At 41.5% G+C, this 21,597-nt stretch overlaps 1 protein-coding gene across 1 annotated transcript; it reads right to left on the bottom strand.

Moving 5' to 3' along the window:
• Positions 1-1,860: 1,860 nt before the first annotated feature.
• Positions 1,861-21,305, bottom strand: LOC124140558 (methylthioribulose-1-phosphate dehydratase-like). Its single transcript, XM_048386431.1, has 8 exons — positions 21,185-21,305; positions 20,104-20,198; positions 18,901-18,949; positions 16,765-16,882; positions 15,998-16,120; positions 7,185-7,258; positions 4,420-4,526; positions 1,861-2,636 (listed from the first exon to the last, which is right to left on the bottom strand). The coding sequence occupies exons 1-8, from the start codon at positions 21,203-21,205 to the stop codon at positions 2,522-2,524; spliced, it is 702 nt and encodes a 233-aa protein (XP_048242388.1). The 5' UTR covers positions 21,206-21,305; the 3' UTR covers positions 1,861-2,521.
• Positions 21,306-21,597: the final 292 nt, after the last annotated feature.

The following is a 21,597-nucleotide window of genomic DNA, read 5'->3' as shown; positions in this document are numbered from 1 at the left end:
CGGTCCCCCTGCTCCTCCTGCCTCCCAGCCCTGTTGCTACCCCTGCTGCAGCAGCAACAACAGTGTCAGTGTCTAGCCAGGAGTGAGTGCCTAATTACCTATTTTTTACAATTTATTATTACAGCTCTGTTCAATAAGTTTTTGTTTGTTTGTTGTTTAACGCTGCACTCTGCAATATTCCAGCTATATGACGGCGGTCTGTAAATAATTGAGTCTGGACCAGACAATCCAGTGATTGATATCATGAGCATCAATCCACGCAATTGGGATCGATGACATGCATCAACCAAGTCAGCAAGCCTGACCACCCGATCCCGTTAGTCGCATCTTACGGCAAGCATGGATTGCTAAAGGACCTATTCTACCCCGGATCTTCACATTTTTAAGTAAAGTTGACTTTAATGAAGATATCAATGTATGCGGATAGTGTCACTGTAAGACAAGCACAGTCGCCTTTTACGGCAAGCATGGGTTGCTGAAGACCTATTCTACCCCGGATCAGTGCGAATAGGTGTAACAGTGCGAATCGGTGTAATATCGAACACGTAATGTCAGAGAGTCCATATAAGACACATAAACTTGACACCCTGTCATAATTTGGAGAAATAGCTGTGATTTTACGAGTGCTCTTGTCGATAAATATTTATTAAGAGAATGTTATTATTCATGGCTCTGTATTTACAAGCAAACGTCCGTCATCAATAGGACATAGCTGTGCAATAAACGCTACTTGAGTTACCCAAGCATGTGCAGTGACTGACACTCTAGCGTGGGTGGTGTGGTAGTCAATGCAGAAACATTTGGTCGTTTATCTCCTCCTTGGCCATGCCTGATCCCCACAGAGATACACTAATTGAAGACCATCCTTGTGTCATCAGTAGTGCTGAAATATTGATCAACCCACAATCAATCTGTCCCCTCCCCTCTCACATGTCATCCAAGAGGCAGGCTTCAGAACAACAAAAGTCAGAATTCAATATGCACTCTTTTATTCCATACCATCAACATAAAGACTCTCACTTGCATTCTTTGAGTAGAAACATTCAAATAAAATCTGTAAACATGTTCTGTTAGGAAAACGATATACCATGTACCAAATACATTGATAATAGAGGAGTCTTCCCCTACCGATCAGTTCAGCAGAAAGTGTAGTATTGTAAGGACAGACTACAGAGCAGCACCATGGTCTTGTATATCTAAACGAAGTAGTACCCATCCTTACGACACTATCCGCATCTATTAATATCTTCATCAAAGTCAACTTTACTTCATCCAGGTTAGAATAGGTCTTCAGCAACCCATGCTTGCCGTAAAAGGTGACTATGCTTATCATAAGAGGCGACTAAGGGATCGGGTGGTCAGGCTCGCTGACTTGGTTGATGCATGTCATCGTATCTGAATTGCGTGGATCGATGCTCATGATGTCATTTACTGGATTGTCTGGTCCAGACTCGATTTTACAGACCCCCGTCATAGAACTGGAATATTGCTGAATGCAGCATTAAACAAGTTAAAGAACAAACAAAACAATTTTACTTCACAAACAGTTGATGTTTACATTACCATCCTACTTCCAAACTTTCTCAACAGAACATAGTCATTCAATGGAATCCTAGATACCATCTGGTTATGTTTCTAGATTTGTCAGCATCAGGGCCCACTTGCACAAAGCGATCTTAGCGCTAAGACGATCGTAACTTCCATACTTTAACATAGGCTTACAATAGTCTTAGCACTAAGATCGCTTTGTGCAAGTGGGCCCTGGACTTCAAAATATAATTGACATATTTTTTTTACCAAATGACATAAGTGAGTGAGTTTGGTTTTATGCTGCTTTTAGCAATATTCCAGCAATATCACTGCGGGGGACACCAGAAATGGGATTCACACATTGTACCCACGTCAGGAATCAAACCCCGGATCTTTGGTGTGACAAGCGAACGCTTTAACCACTAGGCCACCCGACCGCCCCAAATGGCCCAGGTATCAAAATATGACCAATATTAGGGGGGAAACTGGAGTTCTCCCTGTAAAGCAGCAAGCACTACACACGTAATGAGATGAACGATGAGATGGAAGCCATGGAGATCATGGGCTAAAGCAACAGTGGTAGAAGAAGTTGATAAAGTGGCAGTGTATATCTGGCAGGCTGACATCGGACACAGGACAGGCGACAAACTGTCTTCACAATACTGTCTGGTAATACTTCTCAGACAGAAATAGAAAATGTCACAAAATTATGACATTAAATGAGATCAAATATTATAATTAAAAGTTGATATATACACCAAATAAACCAATTTTGACATGGGAATATAAATGACTGATTGCAATTTTTTATAACCGATACCTATTAATTATGAATAAATTATTACCTATTAATGACTTCCTGTCCCAAAAGGATACCAGCTTCAGGTCAGGGTTTTTGGTTTTGAAATTTCCTGTAAGCTCTACTGTACAATAACAGAATACTATAATGTGATGTAAAATCCTTAAAAACAACAATATGACAACAAGGAGATCACGACGTCTCCGAGACATATCCTCCCTTAGGGGGTTTAGGGACAGCAGTGGGGTCGAGTCCGAGCTGCTTCATCTGCACTCCCACCTCAAACAGGTAGTCGTAACACTCGCACCTGTACAGGAGAAATGTGGTATGAGAAGGACGGGCTTTATGTGGACTAGTGTGGACTATCACAGCAACATCACAGATAAATGAGAGCAACAACACAGCTTAAAGACAGCAACACCACAACTATATAACAGCAACAATACAGCTCTAATACAACTATATCACAGCCATAATACAACTATATCACAGCTACAATACAACTATAAATCATATAATGGTAGGTTTCCTGGTAGGATAAAGCCAACAGATAAAAACGATATTCGTTGGGGTCTTATGCAGATAGAGGTGCAAATATCAAAGGTCAAGAAGGGACTACTTTCAGTGTTTATATACAAACATGGCATCGCCCTTGTCATTCAGCAATCGAGTCACGCTTAACCAGTGGGAATATGGAGAAAGTACTGGGATAATTGCTAACATTATCAAAAGAATAGTCTAATATACTGTATAAGAAACAGGGTTCAGTTGGAACTACATTAGCTACTGTCACTGTCCGAGTGACACATCACTTACATTCTGACGTAATAAATACAACGCTGGTAATGCACATATTCCAGGAAAACACCCAACGTTTAGGTTTGTGAGAGACAGGAAGAGATTTGAGCACAGAATTGAAGAATGACATCGTATGATAAAGAGGTTATCACGCAAGTGTGTTTGGGGATGGTAAATACCGTGTATTTGGATTTAACACTATGTATTTAGCAAAGACTTGCTAAATACATTGTTTATTCCTAATGCAGCTTATTTACCATCCCCAAACACACTCGCGTGATAATCTCTTTATCACAGCACCAATACTGCTACACCACAACTACAGTAAACTATGTTTATGACGAACACGCTCATAACGAACTGACGGCTATAACAAACTGTTTTTTCGGTCCCAGCCATTTACTGTTAATATGCTAAATACATGCTCATGGGTTATAACAAACTAAAATTGGTGGTCCCTTTGAGTCCCTTATAACCATTGTTTACTGTACAGTAAACTACGGTTATAACGAACTCAAAGGGACAGCTAATTTTAGTTCTTTATAACCATAGTTCGTTATGAACATAAATGCAACGTATATACATCAAATGTCCGGAATCAAAAAGACCAGTTTGTTGTATCCGTTATAAACATAGCTTACTGTATATCACAGCCATTATTCATCAACATCAGAACTATACCACAGCAACAATACTGCTCTATTCCAGATACAACACAGAAAACTGTACACCACATACACGGTCTACAGGACACGTTTACACGTTTACTGTTGGCAATCAACAAATGTGAGGTGAGGTGACATGGGGTTTAACGTCGCGTCCAAGATTATTGCACTTATATAGCGACGTGCATGTACGTGTGTGTGTTTGTGTGGCTGCTTGTACTAGTCCGGACTGATGCCGATTTATAGTGCTAGCTCACTGAGATACCGTGTTGCAGTTTAACATGAATACCCCACTCAGACACAGTATACTGACTCCGAGCCGACCAGTCCTTGGTTTAGCCCCTTAATGCCGAGCGCCAGACAGGGTTACAACAAGTACCATCTTTTAACGTCTTTAGGTATGACGCGGTCGGGGATCGAACCCCGGACCTTCTGCTCTCCGGGCGGCGCTCTACCACTAGACCATGGAGGCGGTCCAATCAACAAAGTGAAACCTGCCCACAGACTTTACAAGTACTGCACATGAGCATGTCCTGTGTTTACAGTTTATCAGCTGTCATCCTACTACCTGGGATCTGGAATACATGGCACTATGACTACAGTCGGCGTGACTCCATCAAGACTTACATGGCTTTAGCCTTCTGCCATGTCTCTCCCCAGACGTAGAACCCGTGTCGTCTGACGAGCACGGCACATGTGTCAGGATAGTCTTCCATTGCTCGTGCCATGGCATCCTGGTGGGGAAAGCACTGCTACATATAAACTCATTCACAAATAGTCTTGTATCAAGAAAATGATCCAATTGGTTCATAAGGAAGAGAATATATGGATGTCAACTTCTTTATTAAGAGGAACACAACGTTTTGGTGTATACAGTATATACTTACTCCTTCATCATGTGTCTACCAACATCCACAACTGGCGACAAAGGAAACTACAAGAAGCCATTGACATCAGGAGACACCAGCCAGCCATGAATCATGACCAGGGAACCTATCTGCCTAGTACTTGGGACTTATTGCTTTGATCTTTGTCGGGGCTAATTACCTAGCTGGCTTCTATTTACCCTTTGCTATGTCCATTCTTTCACCTATCTGTGCTAATTACCCCCGGCTTCCCGTTTGTCCAGTGTCCATTACCTATTACTTATCTATGATAACTTAAGTACTGGCTTCCATACTATCAGCGATATAACTGTAAAGTGTTGGCTTCCATTGTCTATTGTAAATCACCTTACAGCGCCAATCATCTGTTGGCTTTCCTTGTTAGTTTCTACCCTTTGTTATTTTCCTACATTTGTCATCTTATTATTTTTGCTGTCCTTACATGTACACATATATGCTCTCTGCCTCATGGCATTCATTCAGCACATCGAAACCGTATTACAAACCACCCTCAATCTAAACAAGCCTCTCACTCTAGAAGCAAAACTAAACCCACAAAATAAACTAGAAAACTTCAAGGCCTTAGGCGTATTCTTAATCAAAACGGAACTAATAAAATGCATCTAAAAACACAATAACCTACCAAATCAAAATCACATAAACAAACAAACATCCACCATACCCAGCTCCCTTAGTTCTCCTCCCCAACCCCATCGGCATCTATTCCAAATCTCAAGATTCCCAAATTCTATATAAGCAACCCCTAAAGCCCCCTCTTGGGTTGCACAGACCACTTTCGCCCCTTTCGGAAACACATTAAATGGCCTGGCCGGGCCCGTGTGCGAAATACGCATCAGTCGGAAAGCGCACGTTAAATCTCCAAAGTAAGTAAGTAAGGCATTCATTCACCTGATGAAGGAGTAAGCATATACTCCGAAATGTTGTGTTCCTCATAATAAAGGTTGGTTGGTTCGTTGGTTGGTTGGGTTGTTGTTTAACGCCGCACTCAGCAATATTCCATTTATATGACGGTGGTCTGTAAATAATTGAGTCTGGACCAGACAATCCAGTGATTAATATCATGAGCATCGATCCACGCAATTGGGAGCAATGACATGCATCAACCAAGTCAGCGAGCCTGACCACCCGATCCCCTTAGTTGCCTTTTACAACAAGCATAGTCACCTTTTACGGCAAGCATGGGTTGCTGAAGACCTATTCTACCCCGGAATCATCATGGGTCCATTATAAAGGAGTTGACATCCATATATTCTCTGCCTTATGTGCATCACTTCTAAATGCCTTTCAAAGATCCAACTGGTTCATGTTCTGTAGATGTGAAATGAAGCATATTTCATAATGTCAGAAAAGATGTTTACAGCACTCACAATGCTCCTTGATGGAATAGACAAGTCCCTTCCCCATCCCCAACAGGCACAAGCTTCTATCTAAGAGGCTGACCATTTATGAGCAAGAGTCATCAGAAGATGACAAATCCCCCCAGGCCTCACAAATTCAAAAGAACAAATCATCTGACTGTTACTTTAAGTCCAACTTGATGAGAGAATTTCTCTGCAATTTGTCTGCCCATATACAAGAGTAGTTATTGTGCTATCAAAACAAAATCATGGAATTGGGTTTCAGAACTTTGCAGCTACACACCACTATCAACAGAGTCAAAACAAACTTGTTGCCATGGACACAGAAAAAATATCAATTCCAAAAATCCAAGAACAGCGAAAGGCAGCACTTGGTCTTTGTGTGTGTGCACAGTTTCAAGAAAGAGTTCCTATTAGTTAGAGATAAGGTCAAACATGTTGCCTTGGAAACAGGAATAATTAATTTTTCTTAAAATTCCTAAAAGGCACCACTTCAGCCCTTCATTAATACATATACCAAGTGTGGATGAAAAAAGTTGAATAGTGTTTTAGTTCTGCTCTGGAAACGACACCTGTCTGGGGGAGGGAGGGAGGGAGCGGGAGTTTGTTAGAATCAGAATGTTCTTCAGACACAGCTACAAGACATACAAATGTACCATATTTTTCAGAGGAGCCAAACATTTCTCTTCAACACACTTTTTTCAGGACATCCACTGTGTCCAGCAAACAAACATTTGAGGGGTAATTCCCAGAATAACCAATGGCCGTTACCCCACTGCACGTCAGGACATCCGCTGTGTCCAGGAAACCTAAACATTTGAGAGGTATTTCCCAGAATACCCAATGGCCGTTCCCCAAATGCAGGTCAGGACATCCCCTGTGTCAACCAAACATAAACATTTGAGGGGTATTTCCCAGAATACCCAATGGCCGTTCCCCCACTGCACGTCAGGACATCCACTGTGTCCAGCAAACAAACATTTGAGGGGTAATTCCCAGAATACCCAATGGCCGTTCCCCCACTGCACGTCAGGACATCCTAGGTGTCCAGCAAACAAACATTTGAGGGGTAATTCCCAGAATACCCAATGGCCGTTCCCCACTGCACCGACTTGATCAGTGACAGTACCTTCAGATCCTTCTCCTCTGGGGTGTTCTCCACGATCGGGACAACCAGCTCCTCATTGTACTTGTAGTACCCACCTGAGATAACGACAGGGCACAGACACATGAGATAACGACAGGGAACTGACACATGAGATAATGACAGGGCACAGACACATGAAATAACGACAGGGCACAGACATATGAGATAACGACAGGGCACAGACACATCAGATAACGACAGGGCACAGACACATGAGATAACGACAGGGCACAGACACATGAGATAACGACAGGGCACAGACACATGAGATAATGACAGGGCACAGACACATGAGATAATGACGGGGCACAGACACATGAGATAATGACAGGGCACAGACACATGAGATAATGACGGGGCACAGACACATGAGATAATGACAGGTCAAAGACACATGAGATAATGACAGGGCACAGACACATGAGATAATGACAGGGCACAGACACATGAGATAATGACAGGGCACAGACACATGAGATAATGACGGGGCACAGACACATGAGATAATGACAGGGCACAGACACTTGACATAATGACAGGGCACAGACACATGAGATAATGACAGGGCACAGACACATGAGATAATGACAGGGCACAGACATATGAGATAACGACAGGGCACAGACACATGAGATAATGACAGGTCACAGACACATGAGATAACGACAGAGCACAGACACATGAGATAATGACAGGGCACAGACACATGAGATAATGACAGGTCATAGACACATTAGATGATGACAGGTGGTAGACACATGAGATAATGACAGGGCACAGACACATGAGGCAATGACAGGTCATAGACACATGAGATAACGACTGGGCACAGACACATGAGATGATGACAGGGCACAGACACATGAGATAATGACAGGTGATAAAGACATGAGATGATCACAGGGCACTGACACATGAGATGAGGAAAGGTCATAGACACATGAGATAACGACTGGGCACAGACACATGAGATAATGACAGGTCATAGACACTTGAGATAACGACGGAACAGACACATGAGATAATGACAGGTCATAGACAAATGAGATGACAGGGCACAGACACATGAGATGATGACAGGTCATAGACACATGAGATAACGACTGGGCACAGACACATGAGACAATGACAGGGCACAGACACATGAGATAATGACAGGTCACAGACACATGAGATAATGACAGGTCATAGACACATGAGATAATGACAGGTCATAGACACATGAGATGATGACAGGTCATACACACATGAGATAACGACTGGGCACAGACACATGAGATAATGACAGGGCACAGACACATGAGATAATGACAGGTCATAGACACATGAGATAATGACAGGTCATAGACACATGAGATAATGACTAGTCATAGACACATGAGATAATGACAGGTCATAGACACATGAGATAATGACAGGTCATAGACACATGAGATAATGACAGGGCACAGACACATGAGATAATGACAGGTCATAGACACATGAGATAATGACAGGTCAAAGACACATGATATAATGACAGGTCATAGACAAAGGGGATAATGACAGGTCATAGACACATGAGATAATGACAGGTCATAGACACAGGAGATAATGACAGGGCACAGACACATGAGATAATGACAGGTCATAGACACATGAGATAATGACAGGGCATAGACACATGAGATAATGACAGGTCAAAGACACATGAGATAATGACAGGTCAAAGACACATGAGATAACGACTGGGCACAGACACATGAGATAATGACTGGTCATAGACACATTAGATGATGACAGGTGGTAGACACATGAGATGATGACAGGGAACAGACACATGAGATAATGACAGGGAACAGACACATGAGATAATGACAGGGCACAGACACATGAGATAATGACAGGGCACAGACATATGAGATAACGACAGGGCACAGACACATGAGATAATGACTGGTCATAGACACATGAGATAACGACTGGGCACAGACACATGAGATAATGACTGGTCATAGACACATTAGATGATGACAGGTGGTAGACACATGAGATGATGACAGGGAACAGACACATGAGATAATGAATGGTCACAGACACATGAGATAATGACAGGGAACAGACACATGAGATGATGACAGGTCATAGACACATGAGATAACGACTGGGCACAGACACATGAGATAATGACAGGGAACAGACACATGAGATAATGACTGGTCATAGACACATGAGATAACGACTGGGCACAGACACATGAGATAATGACTGGTCATAGACACATTAGATGATGACAGGTGGTAGACACATGAGATGATGACAGGGAACAGACACATGAGATAATGACTGGTCACAGACACATGAGATAATGACAGGGAACAGACACATGAGATGATGACAGGTCATAGACACATGAGATAATGACAGGTCATAGACACATGAGATAACGACTGGGCACAGACACATGAGATAATGACAGGGAACAGACACATGAGATAATGACTGGTCATAGACACATGAGATAACGACTGGGCACAGACACATGAGATAATGACTGATCATAGACACATTAGATGATGACAGGTGGTAGACACATGAGATGATGACAGGGAACAGACACATGAGATAATGACTGGTCACAGACACATGAGATAATGACAGGGAACAGACACATGAGATGATGACAGGTCATAGAAACATGAGATAACGACAGGGAACAGACATTTGAGATGATGACAGGTCATAGACACATGAGATAACGACTGGGCACAGACATATGAGATAATGACAGGGAACAGACACATGAGATAATGACTGGTCATAGACACATGAGATAACGACTGGGCACAGACACATGAGATAATGACAGGGCACAGACACATGAGATAATGACAGGTCATAGACACATGAGATAATGACAGGGCATAGACACATGAGATAATGACAGGTCATAGAAACATGAGATAACGACAGGGAACAGACATTTGAGATGATGACAGGTCATAGACACATGAGATAACGACTGGGCACAGACATATGAGATAATGACAGGGAACAGACACATGAGATAATGACTGGTCATAGACACATGAGATAACGACTGGGCACAGACACATGAGATAATGACAGGGCACAGACACATGAGATAATGACAGGTCATAGACACATGAGATAATGACAGGTCATAGACACATGAGATAATGACTAGTCATAGACACATGAGATAATGACAGGTCATAGACACATGAGATAATGACAGGTCATAGACACATGAGATAATGACAGGGCACAGACACATGAGATAATGACAGGTCATAGACACATGAGATAATGACAGGTCAAAGACACATGATATAATGACAGGTCATAGACAAAGGGGATAATGACAGGTCATAGACACATGAGATAATGACAGGGAACAGACACAGGAGATAATGACAGGGCACAGACACATGAGATAATGACAGGTCATAGACACATGAGATAATGACAGGGCATAGACACATGAGATAATGACAGGTCAAAGACACATGAGATAACGACTGGGCACAGACACATGAGATAATGACTGGTCATAGACACATTAGATGATGACAGGTGGTAGACACATGAGATGATGACAGGGAACAGACACATGAGATAATGACAGGGCACAGACACATGAGATAATGACAGGGCACAGACACATGAGATAATGACAGGGCACAGACATATGAGATAACGACAGGGCACAGACACATGAGATAATGACTGGTCATAGACACATGAGATAACGACTGGGCACAGACACATGAGATAATGACTGGTCATAGACACATTAGATGATGACAGGTGGTAGACACATGAGATGATGACAGGGAACAGACACATGAGATAATGAATGGTCACAGACACATGAGATAATGACAGGGAACAGACACATGAGATGATGACAGGTCATAGACACATGAGATAACGACTGGGCACAGACACATGAGATAATGACAGGGAACAGACACATGAGATGATGACTGGTCATAGACACATGAGATAACGACTGGGCACAGACACATGAGATAATGACTGGTCATAGACACATTAGATGATGACAGGTGGTAGACACATGAGATGATGACAGGGAACAGACACATGAGATAATGACAGGGCACAGACACATGAGATAATGACAGGGAACAGACACATGAGATGATGACAGGTCATAGACACATGAGATAATGACAGGTCATAGACACATGAGATAACGACTGGGCACAGACACATGAGATAATGACAGGGAACAGACACAAAAGATAATGACTGGTCATAGACACATGAGATAACGACTGGGCACAGACACATGAGATAATGACTGGTCATAGACACATTAGATGATGACAGGTGGTAGACACATGAGATGATGACAGGGAACAGACACATGAGATAATGACTGGTCACAGACACATGAGATAATGACAGGGAACAGACACATGAGATGATGACAGGTCATAGACACATGAGATAATGACAGGTCATAGACACATGAGATAACGACAGGGAACAGACATATGAGATGATGACAGGTCATAGACACATGAGATAACGACTGGGCACAGACATATGAGATAATGACAGGGAACAGACACATGAGATAATGACTGGTCATAGACACATGAGATAACGACTGGGCACAGACACATGAGATAATGACTGGTCATAGACACATTAGATGATGACAGGTGGTAGACACATGAGATGATGACAGGGAACAGACACATGAGATAATGACTGGTCACAGACACATGAGATAATGACAGGGAACAGACACATGAGATGATGACAGGTCATAGACACATGAGATAATGACAGGTCATAGACACATGAGATAACGACAGGGAACAGACACATGACATAATGACTGGTCACAGACACATGAGACAATGACAGGTCATAGACACATGCGATAACGACAGGGAACAGACACATGAGATAATGACTGGTCATAGACACATTAGATGATGACAGGTGGTAGACACATGAGATGATGACAGGGAACAGACACATGAGATAATGACTGGTCACAGACACATGAGATAATGACAGGGAACAGACACATGAGATGATGACAGGTCATAGACACATGAGATAATGACAGGTCATAGACACATGCGATAACGACAGGGAACAGACACATGAGATAATGACTGGTCACAGACTCAAATAAGTCATATCAGGTATTATGCCTACAATGATCCCTGCTAACATCAACAATCACCTCAGTATTATGCCTACAATGATCCCTGCTAACATCAACAATCACCTCAGTATTATGCCTACAATGGTCCCTGCTAACATCAACAATCACCTCAGTATTATGCCTACAATGATCTCTGCTAACATCAACAGTCACGTTAGTACTATGCCTACAATGATCCCTGCTGACATCAACAATCACGTCAGTATTATGCCTACAATGATCCCTGCTAACATCAACAATCACGTCAGTACAGCCTACAATGATCCCTGCTAACATCAACAATCACCTCAGTACTATGCCTACAATGATCCCTGCTAACATCAACAATCACGTCAGTACAGCCTACAATGATCCCTGCTGACATCAACAATCACCTCAGTACTATGCCTACAATGATCCCTGCTAACATCAACAATCACGTCAGTACAGCCTACAATGATCCCTGCTGACATCAACAATCACCTCAGTACTATGCCTACAATGATCCCTGCTAACATCAACAATCACGTCAGTACAGCCTACAATGATCCCTGCTAACATCAACAATCACGTCAGTACAGCCTACAATGATCCCTGCTGACATCATCAATCACCTCAGTACTATGCCTACAATGATCCCTGCTAACATCAACAATCACCTCAGTATTATGCTTACAATGATCCCTGCTAACATCAACAATCACCTCAATACTATGACTACAATGATCCCTGCTAACATCAACAATCATGTCAGTACTATGCCTACAATGATCCCTGCTAACATCAACAATCACGTCAGTATTATGCCTACAGTGGTCCCTGCTAACATCAACAATCACGTCAGTATTATGCCTACAATGATCCCTGCTAACATCAACAATCACGTCAGTACTGTGCCTACAACGATCCCTGCTAACATCAACAATAACGTCAGTACTTTGGTCCCTGCTAACATCAACAATCACGTCAGTACTATGCCTACAATGGTCCCTGCTAACATTAACAATCATGTCAGTATTTTGCCTACAGTGGTCCCTGCTAACATCAACAATCACTTCAGTATTATGCCTACAATGGTCCCTGCTAACATCAACAATCACGTCAGTATTATGCCTACAGTGGTCCCTGCTAACATCAACAATCACGTCAGTATTATGCCTACAGTGGTCCCTGCTAACATCAACAATCACGTCAGTATTATGCCTACAATGGTCCCTGCTTACATCAACAATCACATCAGTATTATGCCTACAATGGTCCCTGCTTACATCAACAATCACATCAGTATTATGCCTACAATGGTCCCTGCTTACATCAACAATCACATCAGTATTATGCCTACAATGGTCCCTGCTTACATCAACAATCACATCAGTATTATGCCTACAATGGTCCCTGCTTACATCAACAATCACATCAGTATTATGCCTACAATGGTCCCTGCTTACATCAACAATCACATCAGTATTATGCCTACAATGGTCCCTGCTTACATCAACAATCACATCAGTATTATGCCTACAATGGTCCCTGCTTACATCAACAATCACATCAGTATTATGCCTACAATGGTCCCTGCTTACATCAACAATCACATCAGTATTATGCCTACAATGGTCCCTGCTTACATCAACAATCACATCAGTATTATGCCTACAATGGTCCCTGCTTACATCAACAATCACATCAGTATTATGCCTACAATGGTCCCTGCTTACATCAACAATCACATCAGTATTATGCCTACAATGATCCCTGCTAACATCAACAATCACGTCAGTATTATGCCTACAATGGTCCCTGCTTACATCAACAATCACATCAGTATTATGCCTACAATGGTCCCTGCTTACATCAACAATCACATCAGTATTATGCCTACAATGGTCCCTGCTTACATCAACAATCACATCAGTATTATGCCTACAATGGTCCCTGCTTACATCAACAATCACATCAGTATTATGCCTACAATGGTCCCTGCTTACATCAACAATCACATCAGTATTATGCCTACAATGGTCCCTGCTTACATCAACAATCACATCAGTATTATGCCTACAATGATCCCTGCTAACATCAACAATCACGTCAGTATTATGCCTACAATGGTCCCTGCTTACATCAACAATCACATCAGTATTATGCCTACAATGGTCCCTGCTTACATCAACAATCACATCAGTATTATGCCTACAATGGTCCCTGCTTACATCAACAATCACATCAGTATTATGCCTACAATGGTCCCTGCTTACATCAACAATCACATCAGTATTATGCCTACAATGGTCCCTGCTTACATCAACAATCACATCAGTATTATGCCTACAATGGTCCCTGCTTACATCAACAATCACGTCAGTATTATGCCTACAATGATCCCTGCTAACATCAACAATCACGTCAGTATTATGCCTACAATGGTCCCTGCTTACATCAACAATCACATCAGTATTATGCCTACAATGGTCCCTGCTTACATCAACAATCACATCAGTATTATGCCTACAATGGTCCCTGCTTACATCAACAATCACATCAGTATTATGCCTACAATGGTCCCTGCTTACATCAACAATCACATCAGTATTATGCCTACAATGGTCCCTGCTTACATCAACAATCACGTCAGTATTATGCCTACAATGATCCCTGCTAACATCAACAATCACGTCAGTATTATGCCTACAATGGTCCCTGCTTACATCAACAATCACGTCAGTATTATGCCTACAATGATCCCTGCTAACATCAACAATCACGTCAGTATTATGCCTACAATGGTCCCTGCTTACATCAACAATCACGTCAGTATTATGCCTACAATGATCCCTGCTAACATCAACAATCACATCAGTATTATGCCTACAATGGTCCCTGCTTACATCAACAATCACGTCAGTATTATGCCTACAATGATCCCTGCTAACATCAACAATCACGTCAGTATTATGCCTACAATGATCCCTGCTAACATCAACAATCACGTCAGTATTATGCCTACAATGGTCCCTGCTAACATCAACAATCACGTCAGTATTATGCCTACAATGGTCCCTGCTTACATCAACAATCACGTCAGTATTATGCCTACAATGGTCCCTGCTAACATCAACAATCACGTCAGTATTATGCCTACAATGGTCCCTGCTTACATCAACAATCACATCAGTATTATGCCTACAATGGTCCCTGCTTACATCAACAATCACGTCAGTACTATGCCTACAATGGTCCCTGCTAACATCAACAATCACGTCAGTATTATGCCTACAATGGTCCCTGCTTACATCAACAATCACGTCAGTACTATGCCTACAATGGTCCCTGCTAACATCAACAATCACGTCAGTATTATGCCTACAATGGTCCCTGCTTACATCAACAATCACATCAGTATTATGCCTACAATGGTCCCTGCTTACATCAACAATCACGTCAGTACTATGCCTACAATGGTCCCTGCTAACATCAACAATCACGTCAGTATTATGCCTACAGTGGTCCCTGCTTCACATGCTGTCGTGCACCATACCGCTATTTGTTTGTTGTCAGATTTACTGTGTGTAGAGCAATGTTGATGGTGCAGAGTCTCACTCACCAGAGCTGTCTTTCTTGATGCCCTTGATCATCTCTAGGTGAGAGATCCTGAACTCCTTCTCGGGAAACATCAGCGTTGCCATGACAGCATGCTTCGAGTGGCTGTGTATCACTGCACCTGCATCTGTCACAGGCGATGGCAAGGATATTCAGGGCAATAGCCAGGACATTCAGGGCAATAGTGAGGACATTCAGGGCAATAGTGAGGACATTCAGGACAATAGCTAGGACATTCAGGGCAATAGCGAGGACATTCAGGGCAATAGTGAGGACATTCAGGACAATAGCCAGGACATTCAGGACAATAGCTAGGACATTCAGGACAATAGCCAGGACATTCAGGACAATAGCTAGGACATTCAGGGCAATAGTGAGGACATTCAGGGCAATAGCGAGGACATTCAGGGCAATAGTGAGGACATTCAGGACAATAGCCAGGACATTCAGGACAATAGCTAGGACATTCAGGGCAATAGCGAGGACATTCAGGGCAATAGTGAGGACATTCAGGACAATAGCCAGGACATTCAGGACAATAGCCAGGACATTTAGGGCAATAGTGGACAATAGCTAGGACATTCAGGACAATATCTTGGGCATTCAAAGCAATATCTTGGACATTCAGGACAATAGCTAGGACATCATCATGGCAACAGACAATCAATGTCACATGCCTCATGTTTCCTGTGTCCAAATTACTATCTTAAACACAATCTGGGTTTAGTAAAAGTCACCATCAGTTGGTGTAGGCACACATCCAGGACCTACTTCTCATCGTGTAGGCATTCATGAAGAGAGGTGTGCACTGGCTCTTCTTGAGTTTCTTACTGGGCGGCGGTTCTGTGATATCCTTATTGTCGATCGTCTGGACGAATAGGTCGTCTGGCTGGAAGAGAGCGTGATGTAACGGGTCCATGAGTACACTGTTGCATGTTACTACCAGTATGTGATGAGTGAGTTTGGTTTTACGCCGATCTTAGCAATATTCCAGCAATATCACGGCGGGGGACACCAGAAATGGGCTTCACACATTGTACCCATGTCGTGATTCGAACCTGGGTCTTCGGCGTGACGAGCGAACGCTTTAACCACTAGGCTACCCGACCGCCCCACCAGTATGTGAACCAGCTGACATCAAGGCCTGATTTCTTCATCTACAAAGTTGTGTGTACAAAAAATCTGGTTGGTTACGCTTAAAAAAAATGAATTGGTTCTCAGGCGATGACTTTTGAACATAGAGTGTTTGTTTGTTTGTTTGTTTGTTCAAACTAGTATGTAATAGGGCTGGGACGGGTAACTCGGGTACTCGGGTCAGGTGGGTACTGAGTAGGACCCGGGTACCCACAGGACTACCCGGACCCGTGGTTAGTCACGTGATATATTGTTTGACAAAAACGATCTAGAACTCTATGGTTACACTACAAGTCACTAATGACTATGCACCCATTCCTTCAGATTTTTCATATGGTTGAATAAAGTTATAACTTAATTCAACTTCAGTGTATGAATGACCAGATTGTTTAATACATGTGTCTAAATACGTTTTGCCAGGGCTATGCTAAAAATGTTCCCAATTGGACATTTTGACACATCTCCTGAGACCTATAGTGGGTACCAGGGTAGGGTCGGTTAATAGGGGGTGGGTACCCGGGTAGTAAATTTGGACTTGTCTAAGCCCAAGTATGTAACCAAATAAACAATTGTGTACCATCAACCTGGGATAGGGCCTCCCTACATAAACAAGCATACAAACAGAAGATGCACAGTAAAGCAGTTCACATGTAAAGGGAAGTAACTATACTAGCTCACATTGTTTTTAACGATTAGGATTTTTTATTTGTTCAAAAATGGAAATAAAAGCGAAACGTGCAGCAGACTTTATGATGATGCGGGCAGTGCCTGAGAACCAAGACTTTTATTATTTTTAGCCTAAGAAGAAAAAGATATAACAAAAAAACAAAAAAACAATTTTGTATCTGTTCTTGAAGTGTAAAACAAGTGTAAGTTGCTTGTGGCCTAATGTAACAGAGAATCCAAACAGGGCTGTATGATGTCTGATGTCCGATGTCTGATGTCTGATGTCTGATGTACTTATAAAGAAATATTGAATGGCTTATGAGTTATGCTCCACAAAATGAGCCCCCAATTTTAACCAACTTAAGTCCAACTTGTTGCCTTGGAAATGCACAGTCTAAAAAGTAACAAGATTCTAGCAAAAGGCACCAGTTCGGACCATGCTTGATGTGTTAAAACAGTTTCGTGAAGAAATATTGAACGGTTTATGAGCTATGCTCCGGAAATGAACCACACTGTCATTTAGGAATTATCTCTAAAACATATTGTCTGTTGTCTATTGTGGAATATTTCACTCTTTATTGAAATGAAAGAAGCAACTGCTTCAAGAATTTCTTCAAATGATCATCGAGTTTGGTTCATCTTCGCTTTGAACAGTTTTTCAGTATTATCATGGCATGTGAGCCATAATATTTGTACCACTGAAATATTTGTACCACTGAAATGTTTGTGCCACTGAAATGTTTGTACCACTGAAATGTTTGCAGCACTGAAATATTTGTACCCTTGCAATGTTTGTACCATTGAAATGTTTGTACCACTGAAATGTTTGCACCACTGAAATATTTGTGCCCTTGAAATATTTGTACCACTGAAATATTAATACCATTTGAAATATTTGTACCACTGAAATATTTGTATCACAGAAATATTTGTACCACTGAAATATTTGTACCACTGAAATATTAATACCATTTGAAATATTTGTACCACTGAAATTGTACCACTGAAATATTTGTATCACAGAAATATTTGTAATACAGATATGTTGGTACCACAGAAATATTTGTACCACAGAAATACTGTCTACCACAGAAATATCCGTCCTACCTGAATCCTTTCCTTCTGTACCCCTGATGGAGCAATGTAGATCTCCTCACTGGAAGCAGAAAATGTCCATCGATTAAACTTAAATACACTGAGTGAAAATGTGTCTCATACACCAACACGATAATTAAACGTTAAATAGCAGACACACAAAATGATTCAAATAGTATCATGAACATCTTCAATATGTGTACATGATATGTTAACTTGTACATGTAGGATTTTTAATGTGCAAAAATAACCATAACATAACACACTTAAGAAATGAAACAAGGATACGCATGATCTATGGAAGAAAAATGATTAGGATAATGATTAACCATGTGCAGTCATCTTTGAGAATGTTTGTTTGTTTGTTGTTTAACGCCGCTCTCAGCAATATTCAAGCTAGACAACAATTGGGATACAGTGAGATGCATCAACCAAGTCAGCGAGCCTGACCACCTGATCCCGTTAGCCGCCTCTTACGACAAGCATAGTCGCCTTTTATGGTAAGCATGGGTTACTGAAGACCTATTCTATCCCCGATCGTCATGGGTCTCTATTTGAATATAATTTTGATGAAAAAGTTGAAAGATCATAAATTTCGTGGTTTATGCTGACAGCCTGAGAAGTTCCAAAAGATATTCTACAAGACAGATATACTTTTCCAGAATTTAATTGCCCGTAATTAATGGTGCATATAACACATGAGTGTGTATTATACACGAATAAATAAGTCTTGTGTACATTGATCAATTGGAAGGGGTGCTAATTGGGATTGTTCACTAGCCAATATATTAGCAAATATCACCATGGGCGCTTATTAGAGCGGGGTGCTTATTACGTCAAATACAGTTACTGTAGTTTCCTGTCATTTGCAAATCCACCTGCACGTACACATGATCAGCGTTTGTTCTGAGTGACCATGGCAAGCATCCCCTTCAAATCTTGACACTATGATTGGCATGGTGTGTCTAAAAAATTGGAATCAGGGGCAGAAACAGTTGGTCAAATCATAACAGTGTTTAATTATTTTTCTCATAAATGGGAGTCATGGGAGAATTAAGGGTAAGGTGGGTCATAAGAAACAAAAACTGTACTGAAAATGTTTTGCCCCATGTTTTCTCATTGCTGATGGAATGGAATGACAAGTGTTTAGTTTTTATGTAATCTACAATGCAAATGTCACAAAAGATATAGTCCACAAAAATATGTGAATGTTACCCCAGCTTAATGCTGATTCCGCCGCCTGTGCCTGTTGCCCAGCCATTGTTGTAGAACAGTCTACAGAGCTCTGGAATCAGGTTCCGTGGATGTTCCTGGGAAATTAACGCAGAAAGATGAAACTAAAATGTGAACATTAGTTGTAGTTGTCAACCCTAGAGTGATGGTTTTCAGACAACTGAAACATTCTGTAAACTTTAGTCATACATTGAGGCCCTGACATTTAAAATCTAAATGAAGTCATTGACATAATAAAATATATGGCATTTCCCTTAAAAAACAGACACTATTTTTTCAATCTGTACAATGGAAATGCATTCATATTTTAGGTATTGTTGTTGTTGTTGTTTGTTGTTTAACGCCGCACTCAGCAATATTCCAGCTATATGACGGCGGTCTGTAAATAATCGAGTCTGGACCAGACAATCCAGTGATTGACATCATGAGCATCGATCCACGCAATTGGGATCGATGACATGCATCAACCAAGTCAGCGAGACTGACCACCCGATCCTGTTAGTCGCCTTTTACGACAAGCATAGTCGCCTTTTATGGCAAGCATGGGTTGCTGAAGACTTATTCTACCCCGATCTTCATGGGTCTTTTAGGTACTGCATGATAGCACAGTGAGTATGATTGAGGTTAATATGCATATTTCATTTATAGGGCCATTTCATCTGTAAATTTGCATTTAAACAGCGTAAAATCATTTAAACACGTACTGTCGGCGTGCATAAAACAATCAGCAATTCTAAACATCTGCCACATAGGCACATACGGGCATTCCCCAGTTCAACAAATCATCATATATTAGAACATATATAGATCCAATTATACTACTAAAAATTAATTAAAGACCATCGATTATTTCATATTACTATAGTTAGTCTGTCATGACAGATTAAAAAGAGTAACATGAAAGAGTCGCGTGGTCCTTAACTTCTTTTATTTTGATAAGGAGATATAATATAATCGTCAAAATAAGGGAATATACACGCAGCTGTCAAATCGTATTAGATATATATGCAGTTCTAATATTCTAAACATCCTGCACAATAAACTGTTCCTGTATTTAGCTAACCGGGGAGTACTTGGCATCCATGACCTCGAGTGACACGGCACACAGATACCACCAGGTTTTGATGTTGAATTCACAGTGTGATCGCAATCGTAAACAGTGACATGTGCGTGATCGTATGAAGGTCAAGGCTGATTTATTGGACTGGTTTTACACACAGTTTGCGGAAACAATGTGATGGTGCGTTTCAGCGATTACTTATGTGTTCTCGGCATAGTAACGGTCAAATTTATGAATATATGGATTTTTCAAGGATTACCCACGAAGTGAAGAGGCGGGTGGTGAGACACTAAATCCGTACGCCACACGAAGCATTTTTGCGAGTCACTGTTTTCGAAAGTGTGTGTTTTTCGTATGAATGTACTTACAGAAGTAACAGAACATTACTGCACGGTCAGATACCTCAAACTGAACAT

This window comes from Haliotis rufescens, unplaced genomic scaffold, assembly GCF_023055435.1.
Source record: "Haliotis rufescens isolate VD_foot unplaced genomic scaffold, xgHalRufe1.0.p SCAF_6, whole genome shotgun sequence".
Lineage (NCBI taxonomy): Eukaryota > Metazoa > Mollusca > Gastropoda > Lepetellida > Haliotidae > Haliotis > Haliotis rufescens.
Note: the sequence above shows the minus strand (reverse complement) of the source record. Positions and strands in the feature narration are given on the sequence as shown.

Coding starts and splice junctions, on each gene's coding strand:
- LOC124140558 (XM_048386431.1), bottom strand. CDS start 21,205: ATGGATGCCAAGTACTCCCCG. Junction 16,883..18,900: donor TACAGAAGGAAAGGATTCAG/GTAGGACGGATA, acceptor GCTCTCTTCCAG/CCAGACGACCTATTCGTCCA. Junction 4,527..7,184: donor CAGAGGAGAAGGATCTGAAG/GTACTGTCACTG, acceptor TTTCCCCACCAG/GATGCCATGGCACGAGCAAT.